The sequence below is a fragment of the Stegostoma tigrinum genome, chromosome 31 (assembly GCF_030684315.1).
Source record: "Stegostoma tigrinum isolate sSteTig4 chromosome 31, sSteTig4.hap1, whole genome shotgun sequence".
Lineage (NCBI taxonomy): Eukaryota > Metazoa > Chordata > Chondrichthyes > Orectolobiformes > Stegostomatidae > Stegostoma > Stegostoma tigrinum.
The window spans coordinates 27733087-27756878 of record NC_081384.1 but is presented as its reverse complement, the minus strand read 5'-3'; the positions used below and the strand labels follow the sequence as shown (position 1 = coordinate 27756878).

Below are 23792 nucleotides of genomic sequence, written 5' to 3'. Positions count from 1 at the left end.
AAAGCAGTCAGACAGAAGCTGAAATACAATAAGCAATCTTACAAAAACATCTTATATTGTAAATATGGAATTTTTATTAAAAGTCAATTAAAAGTGATAAGCAAATATAAAATTAGTTGTCTAAGGACTAACAGGTTGCCAAACATTTATTCTGATTTTGCATAATCCTACAAACTAAGCTACAGCCTATTAATAAGTTTAGCTTCAGTAGGAATTTTAACAGCTATATGCCACGTACAAGGGGAAATTCTCATTAGTTCAATATCATCTGTGGGGATTTATCACAACCTGTGAAGTGACAATGGAATCTCTGACAGTGTTAACCAGATTTCCATGTTTAATTGCATATGCCCAGGTGCTAGAAGTTGCCTTGTTTCAAAGTTTAGCGCAGCAAATGCTGACTGTTCTGCCATCATTACAACTTCAAAGTGTGGGCTGATGAGATCTGAAATTATTAAAAATAACCACCACTGTAAAGGTACATCTATGTTATTATAGTGCAGGAGATTATGCTCTCGGGGACTCGTTCCATTATGCATGCCATATCTTAACGCATTGTGACTTGTGTGTTTCTACACAGACCTACTACAGTGAATTTCAGATCGATAAATTAATTAGGTTTTAAAATAACACAGAAGATATATGATAATGAAATAACACTATCTTGGTTTTCATTGTCAAACTCAGAAAGTCAAATTTAGAGCAGGCAGAACCATGTCACATATCAGCCTGAAATGATGATAAGACGAGTAAACACATTCTGTAATGTACATTGTACATACTGTATGAATAGTTTCAACTGGCCACTAGCTTATTGATTGCTGACTGTTATGTTTCCTACAGAACAATGGAAACTCCAATTCAAATGTAAAACTTTGAGATGTGTTGAGGATGTGAAAGGAGCTGCAGCTATGCATGTTCTTCTTTCTTTAACATTTACGGTTTGGTGGTTTACTGTCAGCAACTAATTTGTTCTGTGACTTTCATAATTCTCTCATTTTGTGATACTTATTAAGTTAGCAACACCCAGAGACTTATTTTACACAAGCTTCTAATCCAAAGTGATGTTTCCATTTAATCAGGAACTGAACTGAGTTTTGTATTCCAGGGTAAAGTTGCCACTGCAATCCTGTAATACTGCACCATAATTACCAGCTTGAGAGAAACATCCAATGTTGTTCCAACCATGCCTATGGACTCTCTGTCTGAGTTCCATTTACATCTGCAAACTCGGGCCACCAACAATTGTTTTGAGACTATCCAAACTCCTATCACTTCAGACTGTTACAATAAGAGACTTGTGCTGTGACAGTTTGGACCGTATTCATGCATGCTAACAACATGCTAACAAAGTACTCATGTGTTAACGTACTAGTGAATCCACTGCATCTCATTTATTTCACACAAACCTACCACGGCACACCACTGTAGTTTAGCTCAGTTTAATGAATTTGGTGTCCACTAATTACTTGGAAGACTATTTTGAGCACTAATCTTACTGCAAGAGCATTAATGAGCAGTATTCTAAGAGCATCAGTCCCATTCTAAGGCCTTGTGGCACAGTGATAGTATCCCTACCTCTAGGCCAGAAGGTTTAGGCTCAAGGCTCACCTGCTCTAGAGCTGCATCATAACCGATTGATTTAATATATCAATGAATGGAGAGGGATTTAATCTCACTGCATGGTGAATATAATTTGTGAAATACACCCTGTTGGTTTTCATTCATTTGAATCTGTGACCTTTGGCCTAGTTAAATTGCACACTTCAAAATAAATGTCTAAATTTAGCTTTCCTAATTCATTTGCTTTCCTATGCAAAGTCTCCCCATTAGGAGCCCCTTTCAAGGCTGAAAGAATCCACGTTTCCCTAACTTTACTTCATAATTCAATTTATAATTATGTGACCTTGCCTTGTACTCTTTGGACTAAGCAGCTCATCTTTAATGTATGTGAGATATATTTTTGGTGCTGCTTTGGTTGCTTGGTATTTTGGTATTATTACTTTAGTGAGTGTAAGCTTAGAATTTATCGTAAATTTGTCTTTTAATATATGGAATACAGGTGAAAGAAAGAATTAGAATATGAATATAGGCCTTATAGATATATTTAAAGTGTATTGAAACAGGCCATTCATTATCTCAAGTGTCTTAAAATGCTCACATCTGAGGAAATATGTAAAAATATTATCACCGTTGTGACTTAAGCAGGTGTATCAGTTTGATACATTTGATATAGACTAAGGAGAACTTACATGTGGTTTAGTATCCAACAAAGCTTTTTAACATTACTCATTCTAAGTGAGGTTTCCTTTTCTGTCTTCCTAATTCAATATGGCTGATGATAGGATTGAGCAAATTATTTGATGGGGGGAGCAAGGATAAGTAAAAATGAATAGGTTTATCCAATTTTAATTTAGCAATTTGTGAAGGTTTAAGGCCAGATGCTAATTTTCTTTGGTTGGATTGCTGCCCTTTTTGTTTTGGCAAATGCATGTAGGGCCGAACCAAATGTCTGATTTCTATATTACCCTCAGACTCCTGTATGGTGGTTAGCAATGAGATGCTAACATGTGGAACCTCATGAGTCTCAAGTATTTAGGTGAAAGCTGTGTTTTTTGGCTTTGAGTAGCCACCAAAACTAATTTTCAATTCATTCATTTGATCAGCTTGTGACAGGCTGCCTGATCTTTGATTTGTACCATGAAGAAATACAAGTTATCAATTTCTATTAACTAGCAATGTTTTCTCATGCCAACTAATCAGTATAAAAATGTGGAATTCTCTGTTATGGCATCCTTGTTTTTTTTTGTTTTCTCGTACCAGAATATCATCTGTAAGTAAATTACGGGGTTGGATCTTATGGTAACAATGTAGGGAAACAATTACAGTGGGTGCTATCAGGAAGTCAGAATGCTGCAGTATGCCTTGATTAAATTTTAAATACCTTAGTTATGCTGGTGGTGCAGAGTAGACCTCCAGTTATAAAAAGGTATGCCATAGCGCAACAGAGTCAGTGATATCAGAAGAATACTCAAAGTTTAAAAAGAATTCAATGAGAGCAACAGCAGATATGCGACATTCTATTTAAAAGTAAATCTTTGTCTGATAACAATGTAGAATGCATCGTGATGGTGTAAACTTCAGAAGTTTAATAACTATTCATAGATTGAAAGAAACAGCAATAACAATCTGTCTGGAATATACTTTTAAAGGCAAAAACAAGCTTATACAGGAATTGAGAGCAATTAGCCATGCCTGGGAAAAAGAAGAGTCTTGACTACATGAACAAAATTGGTTTGAGGTCTGCTTGGTAATTGGCTGCTTTATGCCACAAGGGAAAATGATTAATTTGCAGAAGAATTTAAGGAGTTAATCACAGGAAAGCTGCATTTTCAAACAGGCAATCAATGACAAATGTTCAAGGAACACAGAAGCTACTTCTGATAAGGAGGAAAGCTGCAGACTTGATGGTTCCAGAGGAGTAGTCAATAATTTGGATGAAAGAACCCAAAAGATTATCAATAATGTCATACCATAGACCTGAAAGATGAAAAAAAACTATTAGAATCCAAAACCAGAATGTTTCTTCAGCTGCACTTCGACGAACACCACTGCACAAAGACCAAACCTTGGACGTTAGAGTCAGATCTTCATGATTGGAATAGTAGCTAAGTTCCATCATTCATCAGATAATAGCTGAGTTGAGTTGTGAGGCTTAATTTGGTTGTTTGAGGGATCTTGTATTAGTTGCCACATGCAATAACGTGTACATCACTGTTTCAGTACTTGATTGTTTGTGAGATTTCAAAATAAGTAGCTGCCTTAAAGGTAGCTTGGGGTGATTTACCTACAACAGCATGAGGAACATAATCTAAGCATGAGATGAATTAGGTTATGATGACATTTATTTTCCATCGTAAACTTACTAGTTAGTTGTTCAATATTATCATAAATTTGAGCGCCAGTCCTAGCGGAATTTGAAGAAGTCTCAGACAGTGCTATGCCAGATGGTTTGCCTAACTGATTTGATCACTTGGTTGTGAAGTTCTATAGACAAATCAAGCATATTTATATATCACTATTTAGGCCTCAGCATCTCAAAGCACTACATAAGTAGTAACGTATTGTACCATTGTATTCTTGGCAAAAGCATGTCAAATGATCCGCAAGTAGCAAGTTCCCACAAACTGCACTGAAATGATAGTGTATCAGAGATAATGGGAACTGCAGATGCTGGAGAATCCGAGATAACAAAGTGTGGGGCTGGATGAACACAGCAGGCCAAGCAGCATCTTAGGAGCACAAAAGCTGATGTTTTGGGCCTAGACCTGATGAAGGGTCTAGGCCTGAAATGTCAGCTTTTGTGCTCCCAGGATGCTGCTTGGCCTGCTGTGTTCATCCAGCTCCACACTTTGTTATCTCTGAAATGGTAGTGTGATGCTTTATATTGTGGCCCCAAATTTCTGCGAGGTGACTGTAGATATGAGTGTACAATAAACTAATATTGAAAAATTAATGAACTGGTGGGCATCTTGTGCGAAGTATAGATATCAATATAGATATAAATATCAAAATTTCACAGAAAGCAAGATCAGTATAGACAAGACAATAGAAACATTATTTATTTGTTGTTGTGTTTAATTTCTGCAATTTCAGATTATAACTTTTTCTTAAAACAGAGCAATCACTGCCAATTTTTGCTGTGGTGTTCTCAACTCCTTTAAATCCATCTTTGATTTCTCTTTTCGTACTCCAATGTTGGGTCATATAATAGACAACTAAAGAACATGCATAAACTCTGATCAATGCAGGTGTCAGATGGATCTTAAAGCAAGTATCCAAATTTGAGGAAAATCACTTGATGGTGACAAAGTTCTTAAAAGGAACAGCATTTAAAGAATCCCACTGCACTGGTCTTTCTGCACAATTGTGATTTAAAATATCGTTGTGGAATTCAAAATTCACAAGGTATTGCAATTGTTTCTTTGAGGACTGTACATTGACATAGCTTTGTCCAGTTAGTCAACAGTCTTAAAAGACTAACAGTAGTCAGCCCAGAGTCCACATCAGCAGAACTTGAGATCCTAAAATAACTTCCTTTTCTTTACTTATTTCTAGCATAGCTTTGACCTTAGATGACTGATATATAAGTGCTGTGTACAAGGGAGTAGCTGTTGCAAGCTTTTTAAAAAAGCAATATTGCAATAATGAACATCCAAAACCAAAGGTCTTTCAATATGAAAATTCATATTTTTCAGCTAAGATGCTTTGGCGCCACTATGTGGCTAGATGAAAGTACAGCGAAAGAGTTTTAAATAATTCAGAAGACTCCCAGAGTTTGAATCTTCAATTCTACATTGCTTTATAAAGAAATTATGCATATTCTTCAAACAATTCTAGCCAGTATATTGCACATATTGAAGTACTGTACATTATCTACCTATAGACATTCAGTCTTTTGTCCTAAAGAACAAAATGTCGGAGAAACTCAACTGGTCTGACAGCATCTACCGAGGAAAGGAGATGTTAATATTGAGTCCAAAGACTTTTCTTTGGAAAAACTGACCTCCACCCCTTTGCCTGTTTCTAGATTTTGACTTTAGACTTTTTAATTTAATGAGTGTGGGTGAGCAAAATTACTCTTGCTCTTCATTTTGCAAAGCTGTGGTAAGTAAATCTACTTTAAAGACCATAAAACGAAGGTGCAGAAGCAGGCCATTCAGCCCATCAAATCTTATTGAACAGCTGAAATCATGGCTGAACTGAAAATTCCAACTCCACTTTACATTTTTCCCATTACCCTTGACTCCCTTACTGAATAAAAATCTGCCAATATCAGTCTTGATAATACTTACAATTTGTAGTATCCACAATCCTGTGTTAAACAATTCCATGATTCCCTACCCTCAAGAAATTCCTCATCTTAAAAAGGCAATCTTTTGTTGGGATTATGCCCTCTTGTCCTAGACTCTCCCAAAAGAGGGAACATTTCTGCATCTACCCCATCGAGTCCCAACAGAATCTTATGTTTCAATAAGATTGCCTCTCCTCTAGATCACGATGAGGTACAAACCCAACCTACTCAACCTGACATAAGACAGCTGCTCCATTCTCATGATTAACTACCAGAACCTTCTCTGGACTACCTCCAATGCCAGTATATCTTTCCTTAGTTAAAGGGCACAAAACTGTTCACAGTATTCCAGTTGTGGTCAGGCGAGTACCTTGTATGGTTTTAGTAAGACTGGCCTATTATTATACTCCATTACCCTTGAAATAAAGGACAATGTTCCATTTGCCTTCCTCATGACCTGAGCCTGAATGATAGGTTTTTGTGATTTATGCTCAACAGTAAAAGACAGAGGGTGGTGGTGGAGAGTTTTTTTAAGACTGGAGGCCTATGACCAGCAATGTGCCACAAGGATCGGCGCTAGGTCCACTGCTTTTGTTATCTATATAAATGATTTGGATGTGAATGTATAAGGAATGGCAAGTAAGTTGGCAGATGACTCTAAAATTGGAGGTGCAGCAGACAGTGAAGAAGGTTACCTCAGAGTACAATAGGACCTTTTCAGATGGGTCAATAGGCTAAGGAGTGGCAAATGGAGTATAATTTAGATAAATGAGGTGCTGCATTTTGGAAAGGCAAATCTGAAGAGGAAGGGTTTGAGGAATATGGGCCAAATACTGGCAAATGGGATCAAATTTATTTAGGATACCAGGATGGCACAGACGAGTTGGACTGAAGGGTCTGTTTCCACGCCGTACGCCTCTGACAATGTGGTTTTCTGAAAAGCAAAGGACCTTTAAGATGACAGTTTGAATATTTCCAGAATCTGCAATATAGCTTTTTCAGTTTCTAACTCTACATTTAAACACATCCTCATTCCATCAGGGCCCTGTCAATTAGAGTAACAGGGAGGCAAAATATATTTGAGATAACAAGGTGTAGAGCTGGATGAACATAGCGGGCCAAGCAGTATCAGAGGAGCAGGAAAGCTGATGTTTGGGTCCAGACCCTTGTTCATTTTCTGAAGGGTCTAGGCCCAAAATGTCAGCTTTCCTGTTCCTCTTCCTCTGATGCTGCTTGGCCTGCTGTGTTCATCCAGCTCTACACCTTGTTATCGCAGATTCTCCAGCATGGAGTTCTTCTTATCACTGGCAAAATATATTTGACTATTTGAGGTCAATATCACATTATATGAAATATTGATTGCTTTTAAACCTCACTTGAGTATGATTTTATGACACGATTAGATTTATATGCAGTTAATACACAGAATCCTAGGCTATGAAAACAAGCACAGAGTACAAAAGCAAGGAGATTATGATAGAACCATTGCTTTTTTAAAATGTTTATCTTAACGGGAGAATTGTCCTCAATTTTAGGGAGAATGTGAGACATTAAAAAAGACATAAGAATGACTCTAGAGGTAAAGAAATAGTTCAAGCAGCCTTCTTGGAGAAGATGAAGAGATTTCATAGAAGTGTTCAAGACCATACGTTGTCAAGACATACAGTAGATAGGGAGAAACAACTCCTGATGGTCAAAGGATTGAGACCCACACACCACCAAGCCCCTTGGTCTGTGCTTGCGGTTCACTGATGACCTTTTCAGGTCTTCGACGAAACTACGTCAAACCAGCTCCAAGGACGTTTACACGCATGCCTTACAGATGCTTTCTGGTTCCTTCATGTGGGGAATAATGAATGAACACTCATTCACCCATCATGAAAGAAATATTGAGTGTAATGAAAATAGATCTAAACATACATCACCATAGTGCTCTACATATTGCTTAAGAGCACCATGCCATCGAGGCAAGTCTGCATATGTAACAAAATAGAACTGCAGTTCAAAATGAATGACTACAATGCAAAATATCAGTGGTACCAGTGCATTTATTTTGAGTTAAAAAGAAATTAAATTTCTTGTGTATCATTACAAATCATTAAAGATACCTTTACACACTGACTATGCAAAGTACAGAATGGGTACTGAAACATAATAAAGGTTCTGGAGCATTCTGCAGTTTTGTCTTGAAACAGCAGTCATTAGTCACACTTCCACTGATTTTAATCCCAAATCTCCAGCATTACATTATGCCTTAATCACAAAATGCATGTCCTTTTACTACATTACTGTAAATTGCAGAATTTGAGTAACAATCTGCTCCACATTCTGATGAAATGCAGAAGCTTTCAGTAATTTATTTATTTTAAAAAATTAATTTTGTCATCCTCTGCTATTTGTGGCCTTTTGCCAGCCAATGAATTCTATTTTTATCAAAGAGAATTACTGCAGATGACAATGTAAATGACATCATTCACAACTGGCAAAAAGCCAAATGCAGCTCACAGTAAAGACAATGGAAAGAAAAATCAAATTTAGAACCAATTACTGATCAATATTTCTTATCATCATTCTTTCTAATCCTCATCTGTCAATGGAATTTTCTGTATGCAAGGTTATATTAAGAGAATGGACATTAAGTATTTAGAAAAAGATTTAGCCATCTTGGACACACAACACAATATGACTAAGTTCTCTGTTAATGTGAGGGTAGTTGAAGTAGTGTTGATTGCCCAGAAGGTAAATAGGTTACATTGCGGGATCTTGACAGTTGGAAGGCAATGTCTTCTGCTGCTTCAAGCCGCCTTAGTTCAATCAAGCCCTCGCCAACTTTTGATAAAGAGTTAGCTATCAGCTCTGCAGCTTTGGAGTCTCCTTCGGCAGAAATCACTGCTGCCCTTTTCTGTTGCTCAGCCTAGTGAACCAGACACAAGTATGTTAAATATGTACAATTTACAGTATGGAGGCATATTTCTCATGTAAAAAAGTAGACAATTGTTAAATGCTAGTCTTGTCATTACCATTTAAAATAGACTGGAAAAAAGTTGCAGAAAAGTGACTCCCCTCCTATCTACCAAAGGGCTGCAGCAATGTTTGAGGATACTATTTAAGACATTACTACAGTTATTCTTGTACATTAACCCATTGCTCTTTATCATTTATGGTATAATAAAGTATAATTTAGTAAGAAATGTATCAATATTTTCATTTTAGTAAACACATCTGCTGACATTCTGAACTGTGTTTATTGAGTCAGCGCTGTGAGCCTGACCCCTCTTCCCTGCTTTTGCTCACCAATCTACAGCACAAGTTACTATTTTCAAGAAAAAAGTGGGATAGGGTTGAGAAAACAAGGGGACAATATTTAAGATTCTGAATTGCTATTGTACTTTTGAGGTGTAAAGAATTTCAGGGCATATTGGCATTTGTACATGTGTAAAAAAAATTCAATTTTCAAAGCAATTCCAAATCCAAAGTAACACTGCAGCTGCGCCTTACCATTTGGAAGTAAATGGGATTGAAATTGCTATAATGCTAATCACATTGCTACTGGGTCAGTATTCCATAACCTATGACTTTCTTCATGAGTCTGCGTGACACTATATCAATAACTGTTTCCGCAAGTTTCCCCAATGTAAAACTGATTGATCTGTAATTGCTGGGCTTATTATCATCCCCTTATTCAAAATAAAAGGTAATAAAGGATTCAATTCTCCAGTCCTCCAGCACCACAATCACTCCCTCCAATATATTGGTGGATTTGTTCTACAATCAGCTGACTGCACAGCATTGAACAGAAATAAGGTGAACACTTTTACATTGCTACTGTACTTAAGAGGAAATCCAGAGTACTTCCACCTGTTGAGGTTCTGAATTATTAGCCTGGCATTACTGTTACGCTGCTGCCTTCCCCTTTCCTGTATTATATTAATCACTCTGAATCATGCTATTGCTCTTTAGTTTTATATCAATGAATGTAAATAGGTCATGGAACAATTGCTATGTGCTGAGTTTGTCTCAAGGCAGTGGAATTCATGGAAAAATGGGCACCCTGACTGAAGAACTGCGTTGTGGTATGAGAACAAGGAGACAGGATGGAAAATTTGTTCAAGGTATTTTCCAAACTCTGCAAAGAAATTTTTAAATGGTGCTGGAGCTGTGAGGGAACACTGTTTGTGATTATAAAATTCCTCCTGCGCTCCAGCATTGGAAATTGATACAGTGTCAGGAAAAAAAACATTCCAGATAACGGCCTGTATCTTTTTCAAATAGTCTTGAAAGAGAGATTTAAAAAAATGTCTCTGGCAATAGCTTCGAGCAGAGTAGTGATATCATTAAAAAGCAATTAAATGGGCAAGCATTAACAGGTATTACCTTATATGGCACACTGCTGCGTAATGAAAAGGTATAAAGACAGACCTTCAAAACAACTCATGGCTGCAATAAGCCGAGCTGTTTGGTAGGTTGCTCCAAAGATATACTGGGAGATCTGTTGATGGACTGACCACTGAAACTGATCTTGGCTCAAAGGAATTCTCAGCATCCAGTGTCTTTCACAGTACAGATTGTTGAGCAATTGTTTAATAAAAAGTGTCACATTGTGAAATATTATCTAGGTTATTGTGCAACATTGATACCAGGGCCAGAATGTTTAATAATGTCTAATAATTGTGCCTTAGAATATTCATTCATGGACAAAAGCTCAATTAATTACTTGCTTCCATTTTGCAATGATAGTATCAAAACTAATTCCATTCAGTTCCCACAAGAAAAAAATTTTGAAGCACAGTCTTCAATTCACATTGCCAGTCAATTGCTGAAATGTGGACTAGAAAACGTACAAGCTTGTGTTGCGTCTAACATCCAGCTTAGCTTCAAAGTTCCATAAACTACCTATTATAATTGATGTAGCTTTCGTCTTTTCTATGTTGTAAACTAAATCCTTAGGCTAACCACTCCAATAATTCCCAAACACCATCCTCATGGTGTCAAAAATCATTTTCACACTCAAATCCCTCCATGGTATTTTTCATTCTAACTTCTGTATTCATTACTTGATCCACGGTAACTCCTCTACTAGAGGCACCTTTATCTTCAACCGCAGCGCTGTAGTCTGGAATTTGTCTGTTTGTTCACCTTTCTGACAAAGCTCATCTCTAATGAAGTCTTAACCACTGTCTAACTGCTTCCTGTGCACTGTCAGGATTTTCTTCATCCATTCCTCGACCTCTATGTACCAGTAAGTGATTCCACGAAGGCAACTTAACACACATTTCCAAGGGGCCACTATTAGCAGTGGCATATTCCAATCAAAATTTTTCACTCCTGCCTTTTGGAAGGGGCTCAACTGTCAAAGCGATGCCACAGGCACTTGTACAGGTGGTTGTTTTAAAAACATTCAGCCATTATCCTGAGGGCCAGACAGCTACTTCAGTTTTTGCATAATGTTTCCATTCATTAACCAGCAGCAGCAAAATAGATTAAAAAATTTTCAGTAACATTGCTGTGAGAGAGGATTTGGTTTCCAAAGATTAATCCCAAATTTCCCCAAATACAGAGACTGCGCGTCAAAAGTTAACTCGGACTAAGCACTCTGGGATTTGCGACAATTACAGAATCAATTTAAAGGTGTTCACCTCGTTTCTATGCAATGCTACAAAGTCAGGTGATTGTCCACACAATCAATTCATTGTAGAAAAAAATCCACCAACAAACTGGGGATGGGGTGGGTCATGACTGTGGTACCACGATACTGGAGAATAGCAAACATTACACCTTTTGCACAAGTGGGTGGGGAAACCTTTTAAAACAATTATTCAATACAGTGCCACAGATTCATAAGGAAAGTAATAGTTGAAGTAAAAAGAACAGTAGGAACATGATTGCTAAACTGGTTTATGGAGGAGTTCCTCAGGGACTGGTATTGGAACACTTACTTTTCCTGATTTATACAGAAAATGATTAAATCTTGGTGTGCATGAGACAATTTCAAAATTTGCAGACTGCACAACTTGGGAGAATTAAAAAACAAGCAAGGTAGTATAGAACTTAGAAAGGCCATTGATAGGTTGGTGGAATGGTTAGACAAGTTGCAGATGAAATTCAAAGGGAGAAGTGTGAAGTGCTACACTTTGAAACAAAGAACACAGGTGATTTTAAAAAGGCACTATTCCAAGGTATATGCAGAAGCAGAGATATCCAGGTGTATTTGTACACAAGGCATTAAGGGTGGCAGGAACAATAGAAAGCACAATAAACCATACAATATTCTAGGTTTCATTAACAAGAAAATAGAGTCCAAGACCAGGAACGTTATGAAGAATGTATCTCGGATACTGATTCGACTTCGGTTGGAGTACGGTATTCAGATCTTGGCACCACATTTATAGCAAGGATTGGAGAATAGTTTCAAGGATGAAGAAAGCTGGGATTATTTTCCTTGGAGAGAAAGCTAAAAGGAGATTTGATAGAAGGTTACAAAATCCTGGGGATTATGGACAGAGTAGGTAGAGAGAAAATATTCCCAGACACAAAAGGATTGAGAACGGGAGGGACAGTTTTAAATGTTTTGCAATGTGAGGTGAGAAAAAACATTTTCACACAGTGACTGGTGACAGTCCAGAATGCACTGTCTGGAAGTATGATGGTGGGAGCAGGTTCGATCAAAACATTCAAGAGGGCAAAGGGTGGTTATTTACTTCAAAACAACTTGCAGGAAAAGGCAGATTGGCATGAAATTAAAATGCTCAGTACACTGGTACAGACATGATGGGCCAAGCTGCCTACCTTCTGCACTTTAACAATTCAGTGATATTGGTCTTTCTCTACACCCTGCTTAAATGCTAAGTGTGTAAAATTCTAGAAAAACAATCAGGTCATAAATTGACTTTATCTTTCTTGCCTAGCACTCAAGTATATAACCCACTGCAATTAAACTAACCTTTTCGACAATAAATCTGGCCCGCTCAGCCTCCTGCTGCGCAACCTGCTTGAGCTCTACAGCTTCTGTGAACTCTTTGCCGAAGGTCAAATGCGTCTGAAACAAAAAGATACATTTCAAGATGAGTGATACCAAGTGAATAATCAAAAATACATCCGGCCACTCAAATACACACCCGAGGGCTGGGACATTACAGTCTAAAATAAATGACTGGTGTAATTTAAGTCGTTGATCAATGATCAGGGAAGCAGGGTTTGTTTCCTCCATTTCCCATACTGCAATTTGAGGTCAACAAATTCTTGCAGATTTTGCAAGTTCACTGTCTCAAATGGTAACTAGATGCTTGTTTTGTTAAATTCACTGCAGCAGACAATTTTGGGTACGCATAAAGCCTGTGACAGAACCTAACTTACTTTCAGATTGATCCCTTTTGGCAATGAGATCTGTAACTGAAGAGCTTGAGAAACAGGGAAAGGCACATGGGAAACATTGTAGATAAATTATTTTCCAGCTTTTTGATAATCAGATCCTAAAGATAGGAAATGCACCATTATAAGATCAGCCCTGACACATTTCTCCCTTCAGCTCTTAATGGGACATAAACTATAATATTTAAATCAAAAGCTACACAGTGATTCAAACATTCAGATTTAACTTCCATCAGTTCTCCCAGACGCAAGTCTATTGTATTATTCACACTCATATCCCACTAATTTTAGGAGAATTACTGTCCATGGGTAATCACTGTGCATCACCACACATATCCCAACATTAGATGTGGATGAAAACTGAAAGAACTGCGGATACTGTAAATCTGAAACAAAAACAAATTGCTGGAAAAGCTCAACAGGTCTGGCAGCATCTGCAAGAAGAAATCAGAGTTAACGTTTCGGTTTAGTGACCCTTCCTCAGAACTGGGGAAGGGTTGCCGAAACGTTAACTCTGATTTCACTTCACGCATCCTGTCAGATCTCATGAGCCTTTCCATTAAACGTGAATGAGTTGTTCAATAATTTTCGTAAATGTTAATTTTTCCAAACTAAATTATTACTAAATCATTTTTAAATCAGATTTGCCAATCATGATGATATGGGAAATGACCACAGCGAAATTCTCTTACAACCCCAGTGGGTGACTGATTATTTTGTGTTTGCTGAGACTGAGCCTGAGCCTGAGCCTGAGCCTGTATTCACAGGTTCAGATAAAGTGGTATTCTGCGGACTTCAGTTTACTGAGGAACAACCTGCAAAAACACTTATAGAAGTCAGAGTTTCTGCAAAATCACACCTTTGAAAAATAGTGACTTCCATAGAAATCAATTTTAAAACTGGAGACAGGTTCCATGAGGCTTCTTTTAGCAGCACTTTTCTTTAAATATTAAAATATTTTTCTTTAAAGTTAGAAACAGTACTGTTGCTACTTTAAATGCTTAAATTCCACAATGGCGGATGAAATAACAGTTGAAGTAAAATAAACAAAATCAGGACAGAGAAATATAACATTCTATATACAATACCTTCTACAGTGGACCCACAAAGTGGAATTGTGGGGAGGATGCAGGGGTCTCTCCAGGGTCTGTGCCATGCTGGGCTGCCTGCAGGGGCCACTGCTTGTTCCTGGCTGATACTTACAGCAACCAGTTGCAGCCACTGCTCAGAGGATTGTGATAGGGCTCATGGGCTGCTAATGATCCAGAGGGAGATTGTGACTCATGTGTCTTTCACTATTTGTAGGTTACAGGAACCTCAACATTTCAGCTGCCACATTGATTTGGGAGGGAGCAGGGCGGTGGGAAATGTTTGAAGACCAAGCTTGCAGTTGGCTGGTGCACCGCAGGTTGGCTCTTTCATGCCTGGGTGGGTCCTGAGGGCAGTGATGGCATGCACAGGCTCTTGGGTGTAGGGGATGTTTTGTGGTGGCAGCCACAGTGTGGCTGGGGCAAGCAGTCTGTGGCTATGAGGTTGAGGTCCAGCAGTAAAGGGGCAGCAGTGCAGCATGGGAGAGGCATCAAGTGTGAATGATCGAGGTTGTGCTGAAATGGTGCCAATTAGGTCAAGTAACATACTGCAGTAAACAACATTAAATTGATTTACTCAATGTGATTTCCAGTGCTGATAACTCAACCATAAAGCAAGAGAGTGGGAAAAGGGGCAGTGTTAAACATATGCTTCATGTACACTGAAAGCTCTGTAGCCATATCCATATAGTTCACATACCATTAATTAACTTGACTTCTATTGTTCATTAATTTGTCAAGCTGTTCTTTCTGAAGTAATCTATAGCCTACAATTAACTGTGAAATCATTTTGAAACTAATGAAAATCTGGTATTGCCTTCTTTTAAAAAAAGTACAATAAGCCCTTTTTCCACATGCATATTGCTCAGTTCAAGATTATGCTTTTGTAAGTTAATAATCTAGTCATTAGAATTCAGAGAGGCCAATCTGATTGGAAGTGAGCAGGAAGATCCCTCTGCTGATTGGGATTCAAGAACAATGAGTTCACAATTTAAAATTGTTAATAACACAGACGAAAGAAAAAGGCCACCAAAAACGTCTTTTGTAAAGGTTGTAGGACTATGGAATACATCATTTTAGGGAACAGCAATGGAAGAAACCATTTTTAATGTTAAATGGAAGCTGCTGTTTGTCCGTTTCAGTTAGAAGTTAAAGATCTATTGGCATCAAACAGGGATGCCTTCCAATATTTTTTCACCTCAGCCAATGTCACTGAAACTGGATTATCTGAGCCACTTATTTTATTTGCTGTTTATTGGTGTTTACAGCATATAACATACTGCAGTGTTTATCTAACTAATTCAGTAGGGAATCATTGTTTTTTATGGTCAAGAGTTATAGAAAGTTTCCTCCTAAAGAAACCTGACATGTTTTTAAAGCTGCATTCCAGAATAAAGCAGTTTAATACAAACAAAGGCAGCAAAGAAAAAGTAGAAATTTGAATGTCATTACCAGCGACACATCATCCAGGATAAGTCCAAAAGTGGAAGCTCTTTCAGTCAGATCCTCACTAACCTGTCTGGACACAAGCTCTCTCTGTGTGATCAGTTCACCAGCATCAAATCGGGCCTAGAAAATTTCCAATTCTTAAATTAACAAGTCAAATCCTTCACGAGAAGAATCAAATAAAAGCACTGTCCTTTATACTTCAAGTTAACGACTGTTTTGTTGACAGTATGAAATCTTTACATTGGATTTAAGTTCAAGGCAAATCCAGACAGAAACAGGGCAAGTAGTGATGAATTCTGATAACACTATTTTGAAATATGACAATTCAAAGTGAAAAGGCATATGCACATTCAAGATACACAGATGTAAACTTTGTTTAGGTGGTCAAGAATTATTCCTACACTTCAAGAAGCTGTTTGTTTACAGATTATATAATATTGCAGTGCAGCAGATAACATAACCTGGTGTTTTACAGACAAGTTAGAGTTTCCTTTTAATTCAGTGAATGCGGGCTTTGCTGGATGGGCCAGCAATTATTGCCCATCCCTAGTTACTGTTGATAAAGTGGTGATGAGCTGTTTCTTTTAACTGTAGTCATTTTGGTCTAGGTACACTCACAATGCTGTTAGGCCGTTCCACAATTGTGACCTGGTCAAATTGACAGAACAAAGATATATTTCCAAGGCAGGATAGCAAGTGGCTTGGGAAGGAAACTTGCAGATTGTAGTGGTGCTCATGTGGGTGAACCATCTATTGCTTTGGGAGGATCTTTGTACCTTGCTTTTTCAAAAAGTTAAACTTAAATTAGAAGGAAACCCAGGTTAAATGTTAACATTCAAGGTGGGAGCATTACCAAAGAAAATAAAGTTCTACACTTTTGCGCAGTTCACGTTCATGCCAATGGGTCAGAAAATTCACGGCCATTATCTACTTGAAGAAACAGAATCCAAGTCATGAAAGTACAAATGCAGTAGATATAAGCTATTTTAATGATAATTCTATTTTAGCATAAATGAGCCTTAAGCTCCAACCCATAAAATGGATTACAAATGCTCCACAGGATATTGCACACAAATATCAAAAACTGGCTATCCTCTTCTCCATAAAATCTTCTCCCACGGTTAATCCTCAGTAAACTGCGAGTAAATAGTGAAGTAAATAGCAGAAAAACTGTTGCAAGGCAAGCCAAGCCAGATGCATTTGATTAGTGTTGGAAAATACACATAGATGAAACCAGACAAGTGCTGGCCAATGTAGAAAACAAAAATATTTTTAGTTCTAGTATTTATCCCAAATCCTCTCCTATAGAACTGCACGAGACTTACAACGACAGACTTCAGGATTTCTGTTGTGATAGATGGCAGTACTCTCTCATCGTAATCTTCACCAATGGTGGTGTAAATCCTAGGTAGTTGATCTGAAACTGGTCTGAATAGGATACGCAGAGTGATGTTTACATTCTGTAAATCTGCAAAACAACAAAATTGAGCATCTGATTTTTATGCAAAGTTTCAGTGGACACTTCACTAAAATACATTAAAGCAAGCAACTTTCCTTCGGAGACAGCATTTTCAAGTTTATTTATGGACTATGGCAGTTTTACCTTTATTACATGGACACCAAATCACTTTTTTAAACTCACCTTTGCTACCTGTAATGACTGGAACATTTCGTGGTCGTGATCGGCAGTCAAAGATGATTGGTCTCTGTACCCATGGAATTAGGAAGTGTGTGCCTTCTCCACTAACAGCATCTTGAACACCACGAAATCGATCAAAAATCACAGCTCTGTGTCCAGCATCAACTAAGGAAATAATATTGGGTGTTAATATATCAGCATTAAATGTATTGAAGATTAATCTGTGCAGTCATTTAACAGCAGTTAAATACCAGGCAATTAAATCCTCATTAAAAGACAAGTTTCTCCACATACCAATGAAAAGCAAGTGACCACCAGCGACCACCTTGAACGGAAAAATACAAATCTCAGCCAAGGGCAATGCCACATCTCATCTTTCTACTAACTCCCCATATTTCTACTGCTCCGTTAAGAGGCCGATGTTTGCCTTGCTTTATTCATGTCTCCATTTATCGCCCATCCTTTAGTACCTTCAATAAAGGTGAACAACCTCCTGGAAATACTGCTATATGGTGTAGCTACACCTACTTCTAGAATAGAAGAATCTCTGTTCATAGAATCCCTACGCTGTGGATGCAGACCAATCGGCCCACCGAGTCCACACCACTGCTCCGAACAGCAGTGAATATGTTTTCGGTATTCAAGGATTTAAAACCTGTAACATTGAAGGAACAGCCGTTACGGTTCCAGGACAGGATGCTAAGTAATTTGGAGGTGATACAGCAGGACGTGGTGTGCTAAATCAGTCCGTTGTCCTAATCCTTCTAGGCAGCCGAGGTCGCAAGCTTGCAAGATGCTATCAAAGCAACCTATGAAACTGCGCATCACCCCTCGGAGCACATATTGCAACTTAGGGCTTGCCCTCATTAATGCACCTACCAGGCAGAAAATCAATCTAGTGGGCTTCCCTTCCTTTCATATCCTTTGGCTCAACACATGTCCACACTCTGAGAACAAACTATCTGCAGAAATCTTACAGCTGCTTCCATAAGCATAGTAAAAGGAAGCTTTCTAAAGAAATAAATAAATACTCTTGATACAATTAAAATAGTAGTTGTACTGAAGAGCAAACAGAACTTTTTGCTTTAGATGTTTAACACCTTGTGGGGAGTCATTTGGCCTCAGCTACCCCACTACAACTGCATTAGGGAGTAGGACCTCATGGCAGGGTGAAAAGAAAATAAACTCTGCATCTTGTTGACAAAACAACGACAACCTTATTTAAAGGGGCTCGTACTTTTACAAATAGGATACAAGTAATTAGTTTAGTTACAGTTTAAGAGTTTGTCATTAACTAGTCTTTAAGTTTACATAAAGAAAACAAGTGACCTTTTCAGCTTTAATGCCTGAGTCAATAGCAGATTATGCAACAAAAACCTCCAGTACTGGCTGAAAAATGTATGAATCGCACAGCAGCTTTAGCAATTAGACCACAATACTGAAGATCAAATGGTGAATTAATACAAGATAATTCTGAATCTGGAGACAGAGCTTTAGTCATTCCTGCAAAAACTGCCTGAAAGACTGGAGGATAAACTCAAGCAGGTAGGTGCCATGTGTTTTACAACTTATCCTGGGAATTAAAATCACCATGATACATATAACCTTGAATTTATCCACACATAAGCAATTCACTGGAGTAGGTCCAGCAAGAGTTATTCTAATGGTTGTATCCTCAAAGGGGAAAAAACAACTGTTCAAAAATAGGGGCAGCACAGTGGTTAGCACTGCTGCATCACAGTGCCACGGACCCGGGTTCAATTCCTTCCTCGGGTGACTGTCTATGTGGAGTTTGCACATTCTCCCCGTGTCTGTGTGGGTTTCCTCCAGGTGATTTGGTTTTGTCCACAATCTAAAGTGTGCAGGCTAAGTGGGTTAGCCATGATGAATTGCCTGTAGTGTTTGAGGATGTGTCTGGGTGGGATGCTCTGAGTGTCGGTGTGGACCTGTTGGGCCGAAAGGCCTGTTTCCACACTGTAGGGATTCTATGAAACAGTCTCCTCATATTTTCCAAAGTAAGCTACAGTTGGCCAACCAAAAGTCTTGCAGAATGAAATTATGTTTAAAAGAGTGTGCATGTACAGCAGTATGAGAGCAGTTATGAGAGTACACTTAAAATTATTTAGTAGAGTCCCCTTTTTACTTATTGGGAGGTTTAATTCATGCTGACATTTGGTGCTATGGTGATGGCTATCCAGGATTTGAACTCGGGACTTACCTCTGTATTTTGTTTGATATAGTAATGCACTAAAAAGAGTGTCTTTACTCAAGTATGTACTGCGAGTCTATTAAAAAATATTGCATCTAGCGAGTTTTGAGAAGATTTGTAGCTCAGGTTGAGTTTCTGGATGTGAGTTTGCTCGCTGAGCTGGAAGGTTAGTTTTCAGACGTTTCGTCACCATTCTAGGTAACATCAGTGAGCCTCCGGTGAAGCACAACAATAAACAAATAAATAGAAAGCGGGACATAACACCAGCGCTTCATCGGAGGCTCACTGATGTTACCTAGAATGGTGACGAAACGTCTGAAAACTAACCTTCCAGCTCAGCGAGCAAACTCAAATCCACATTGCATCTCTGCAATGTCTTGCTCCAGTTTCACATTATAACTAGACATGACCTGCCACAACCAGTCCATCTTCCTTCTTGCTTATCTGCCCCACCCTTCCCACCAATCTCTCTACAATCCTCTACCTGCATCCAATCACCATGCCACCTAACTTCTCCCAGCCCCTCCCTCTATTTATTTGAGCTCCCTTCCCCGTCCCCAGACCTGACAAGAGTTCAGACCCAAAACTTCAACCTTCTGCTGTGCTCCTGCAGGTCCACATTTTATCAATTATAACTTCTTACGACTACATTTATGATACCAGGGATGTAGAACTTCAGTTTAATAGAAAAATAAGAGAAGCTGGGGCTTTCTCCTGGAAGGGAAGCAAGTTGAGGGTAGATTTAATGCAGCCACTCAAAAACAATTGCACTGATTAGACAAAACAAGATGAATTCATATTCAGGAGGGTCAATAACCAGAGAATGCAGCTTTATGGCTCTTGACAGGGGTAGCAGATCTGTAAACCCAATTAAAAAGTTGATTGATCATCCTCATGGAGAAGGATTGAAATTCAACATTGCTCATGGAGACCTTCAGATAGACAATCTCATGTTAACATCTGGAAATGGGCATTTCAATGATTCAATGTTTATTCACTTCTGAAAATAAGAGTTGAAAAAGCAATTTCCGTATCTACCAGTGGTACAGCTGCAGCTTAGATTTTTAGAAGGATGATGAATGTAATAGGTCAAGTAGACACAGTCCCAGATATCCATTGGGCTGCTCATTCATGAGACACACACAACTGACAGCACGTTTAATCTTATAGTCATTAAGTCTCAGGCGAGTGGCAAGGTTGAGAAAGCAGGAACCTCATGGTGACCTCAGCTAGTACAGGAATAGAACCCACGCTCTTTGCTCAGCCACTATCTGAACAGTCAACTGAGCTAACTGACTCCCTCTACGAAGGATGTGTCATTTTAGTTTTAGGTTGTGTTTTGAGAAAGTTGTTAAAATGGAAACAAGGTGTAGATCATAAATGCACTTGCAAGCAGTTCTTTTAAAATGACACAAGGATATTAAGTCTTAATTTTAGAATTAAGAGGTAGAGAGAGAATACACATTACTGAATACCCCATAAAATGTGATGAAATGCCTTTTGTTCCACGCACATTCTTTTCCTTTATTACTTTCCCCTTTGTTGCACAGTTGAATCTTTTAAAAATGCACATGGGCATCACCGGCTGGCCAGCACTTATTGCCTGCCCCTAGTGGCCCTTGAGGGGTGGTAGTGAGCTGCCTTCTTGAACCGTTGCAGTCCTCCTGCTGTGGGTTGACCCACAACGCCATTACAGAGGGAATTCCAGGATTTTTTACCCAGTGACCATGAAGGAATGGCAATATACTTCAAAGTCAGGATGGTGAGTGGCTTGGAGGGGAACTTGAATGTGGTGGTGTTCCCATGTATCTGCTGCCCTTTGTCCTTCTAGATGGAAGAGGTTGTGGATTTGGAAGGTACTGTCTGAGGATCTTTGGTGAATTTCTGCAGTGCATCTTACAGACAGTACATACTGCTGCCACTGAACATCTATGGTGGAGGGAGTGGATGCTTATGGATATGGTGCCAATCAAGCAGGCTGCTTTGTCCTGGATGGTGTGAAGCTCCTTGGGTGTTGTTGGGGCTACACTCATCCAGGCAAGTGGGGAAGTATTATATATGCTGGGGAAGTATTATATATGCCTTATAAATGATAAACAGGCTTTGGAGGGTCAGTAGGTGAGTTATTTGCTGCAATTTTCCTAGATTCTGACCTGCTCTTGTGGCCAGTGTGTTTATGTGGTGAGTCCAGTTGAGTTTCTGGCCAATGAAAATCACCAAGAAACTGATGGTTGGGAATTCAGTGATGGTAACACTGTTGAATGCCATGGGACAGTGGTTGGATCATCTCTTATTTGTGATGGTCATAGCCCAGCATGTGTGTTGCATCACCTGATTGGATCACAGTAAATAGCAAAAACATGACAAAAATACCTCCATCTGAAACAAAAATGCAAAATGCTGAAACTACTCAGCTGAGAAGGCAGCAATGCAGAGAGAGAGAGAAAAAGAGTGTCACTAGACTTTGATACCATTGTGAACAGTGTTGGTGAACTGCAATGTTCACATTCAGCCAGGAGGGCTTGGAAAAGATTACATTTGGTTTAGTTATTATATGTAACACACAGTTGTGATGGCCTCATTATCTTAAAGATTTCATATTTATTTAATCCACAATTTATGTTCATAAATGCTTGTTTGACAGTTTGTCCAGTTCATATTACAGCTTTCAGACCCAGCAAAAAAAATTCATCAGGCCCAGTTGCATTCAATGCAAGTTCAGAACTGCTCTTTTGTTTCAGCCTATCACAAGCCCAGAGGAGAAAGCATGAGATGGAAAAGGCATAGCTTCTTCTGAAGCAGTCTGCACATAACATACTGTATAGGGTCATGAACAAAATAAGGACTTTTGAATTCACTCTTCACAGAAAGCCTTCAAATCGCTCAGAGAAAAACCAAAACAGGAGTCGGCCATTCAGCATCTTGATCCCACTGTGTCATTCAACAAGATCTTGGCTGATCTAACACGCACATCCACTTTATTGCTCTTTTCCCATAACCAGGGGATAGCTTTGCCCTGAGGGCCCATCCTTTGATCCTGAGTTATAATTGCACCCTTATCTGTGAGAGAAGGAGAAGTGTGCATCAAGTGATAAAAGAGAGGTAAGTGAGGCAAGGAGAGGAATGGAGCCCAGGGATGGAGATGATGGGATTGAAGTGGGGGGGGGGGGGTGGTGGTGGGGGGGGGGGGGTGGTGGTGGGGGGGGGGGGGTGGTGGTGGGGGGGGGGGGGGTGGTGGTGGGGGGGGGGGTGGTGGTGGGGTGGGGGGGGGGTGGTGGTGGGGGGGGGGGTGGTGGTGGTGGTGGTGAAGTGGGGGGGGGGGTGGTGGTGAAGTGGGGGGGGGGTGGTGGTGAAGTGGGGGGGGGGTGGTGGTGAAGTGGGGGGGGTGAAGTGGGGGAGTGGGGATAGGAAGGGGTAGGTGGGTTGAGGTGGAACGAACGAGGCCCTGACAAACCAGCCCTGCGAACAGGGTGGGGGCGGGGGCTCACCGTTATACAGCGCCGAGTTGACGACTCCTCCAACGACGGCCAGGCCGAGGCCAAACTTGCCAATGGTTTCCAAGACTTTCGTGGCCATTTCCTATGTGGGGAAAGGTCAAAGCTCAAGACTCAGACAGGCTGAGGGCCGCGGTGTGGTTCCAGCAGTCGCTGGACCTGGAGGACAAGAGACAAACAATGAAATAGCCGCCGTCAACCAGGCCACACGGTCACCTCCACAGGGTGGCTACGCATGCTCAGTACTCCTTTCACACCCACCAGTAACACCGTATTCCATTGGCTGGTGGTCATGATGCATTACGGGCAATGTAGTCCACTCACCCGGAAGCTATTCTCTCTGATGAAGGGTCTAGGCCCGAAACGTCAGCTTTTGTGCTCCTGAGATGCTGCTTGGCCTGCTGTGTTCATCCAGCTTCACACTTTGTTATCTTGGAATTCTCCAGCATCTGCAGTTCCCATTATCTCTCTCTCAGCTATTATACTGAAATTCGGCATGAAACTACAACGCCCAGTGCACCTCGCGCTCGGTGGCTGCACCACGTGGAGCTTCGTCTCCTAGCTATGGAGTTTAGCCTCTAAATGTATCATTTCAAGTGTTACACAGTTACTTTGCGTTTTTAGTCACGAAGTATTTATAGAAATTGTAGCTTGTGCATTGTTGACAAAATAATGGAAATGCTGAGCATTC

At 39.5% G+C, this 23792-nt stretch overlaps 1 protein-coding gene across 1 annotated transcript; it reads right to left on the bottom strand.

Moving 5' to 3' along the window:
* Nucleotides 1-7884: 7884 nt before the first annotated feature.
* Nucleotides 7885-23355, bottom strand: phb (prohibitin). Its single transcript, XM_048560865.2, has 6 exons — nucleotides 23096-23355; nucleotides 17402-17563; nucleotides 17085-17227; nucleotides 15763-15879; nucleotides 12795-12890; nucleotides 7885-8768 (listed from the first exon to the last, which is right to left on the bottom strand). The coding sequence occupies exons 1-6, from the start codon at nucleotides 23181-23183 to the stop codon at nucleotides 8553-8555; spliced, it is 822 nt and encodes a 273-aa protein (XP_048416822.1). The 5' UTR covers nucleotides 23184-23355; the 3' UTR covers nucleotides 7885-8552.
* Between the last annotated feature and the right edge of the window lie 437 nt (nucleotides 23356-23792).

Bases quoted from the DNA above. Each gene is read 5' to 3' on its own strand.
- phb (XM_048560865.2), bottom strand. From the start codon at position 23,183: ATGGCCACGAAAGTCTTGGAAACCATTGGCAAGTTTGGCCTCGGCCTG. The intron at 17,228-17,401 runs GTGAGTTTAAAA...GTTGTTTTGCAG, and splicing joins AGTCATTACAGGTAGCAAAG to ATTTACAGAATGTAAACATC. The intron at 8,769-12,794 runs GTTAGTTTAATT...CTGGTTCACTAG, and splicing joins CCAGATTTATTGTCGAAAAG to GCTGAGCAACAGAAAAGGGC.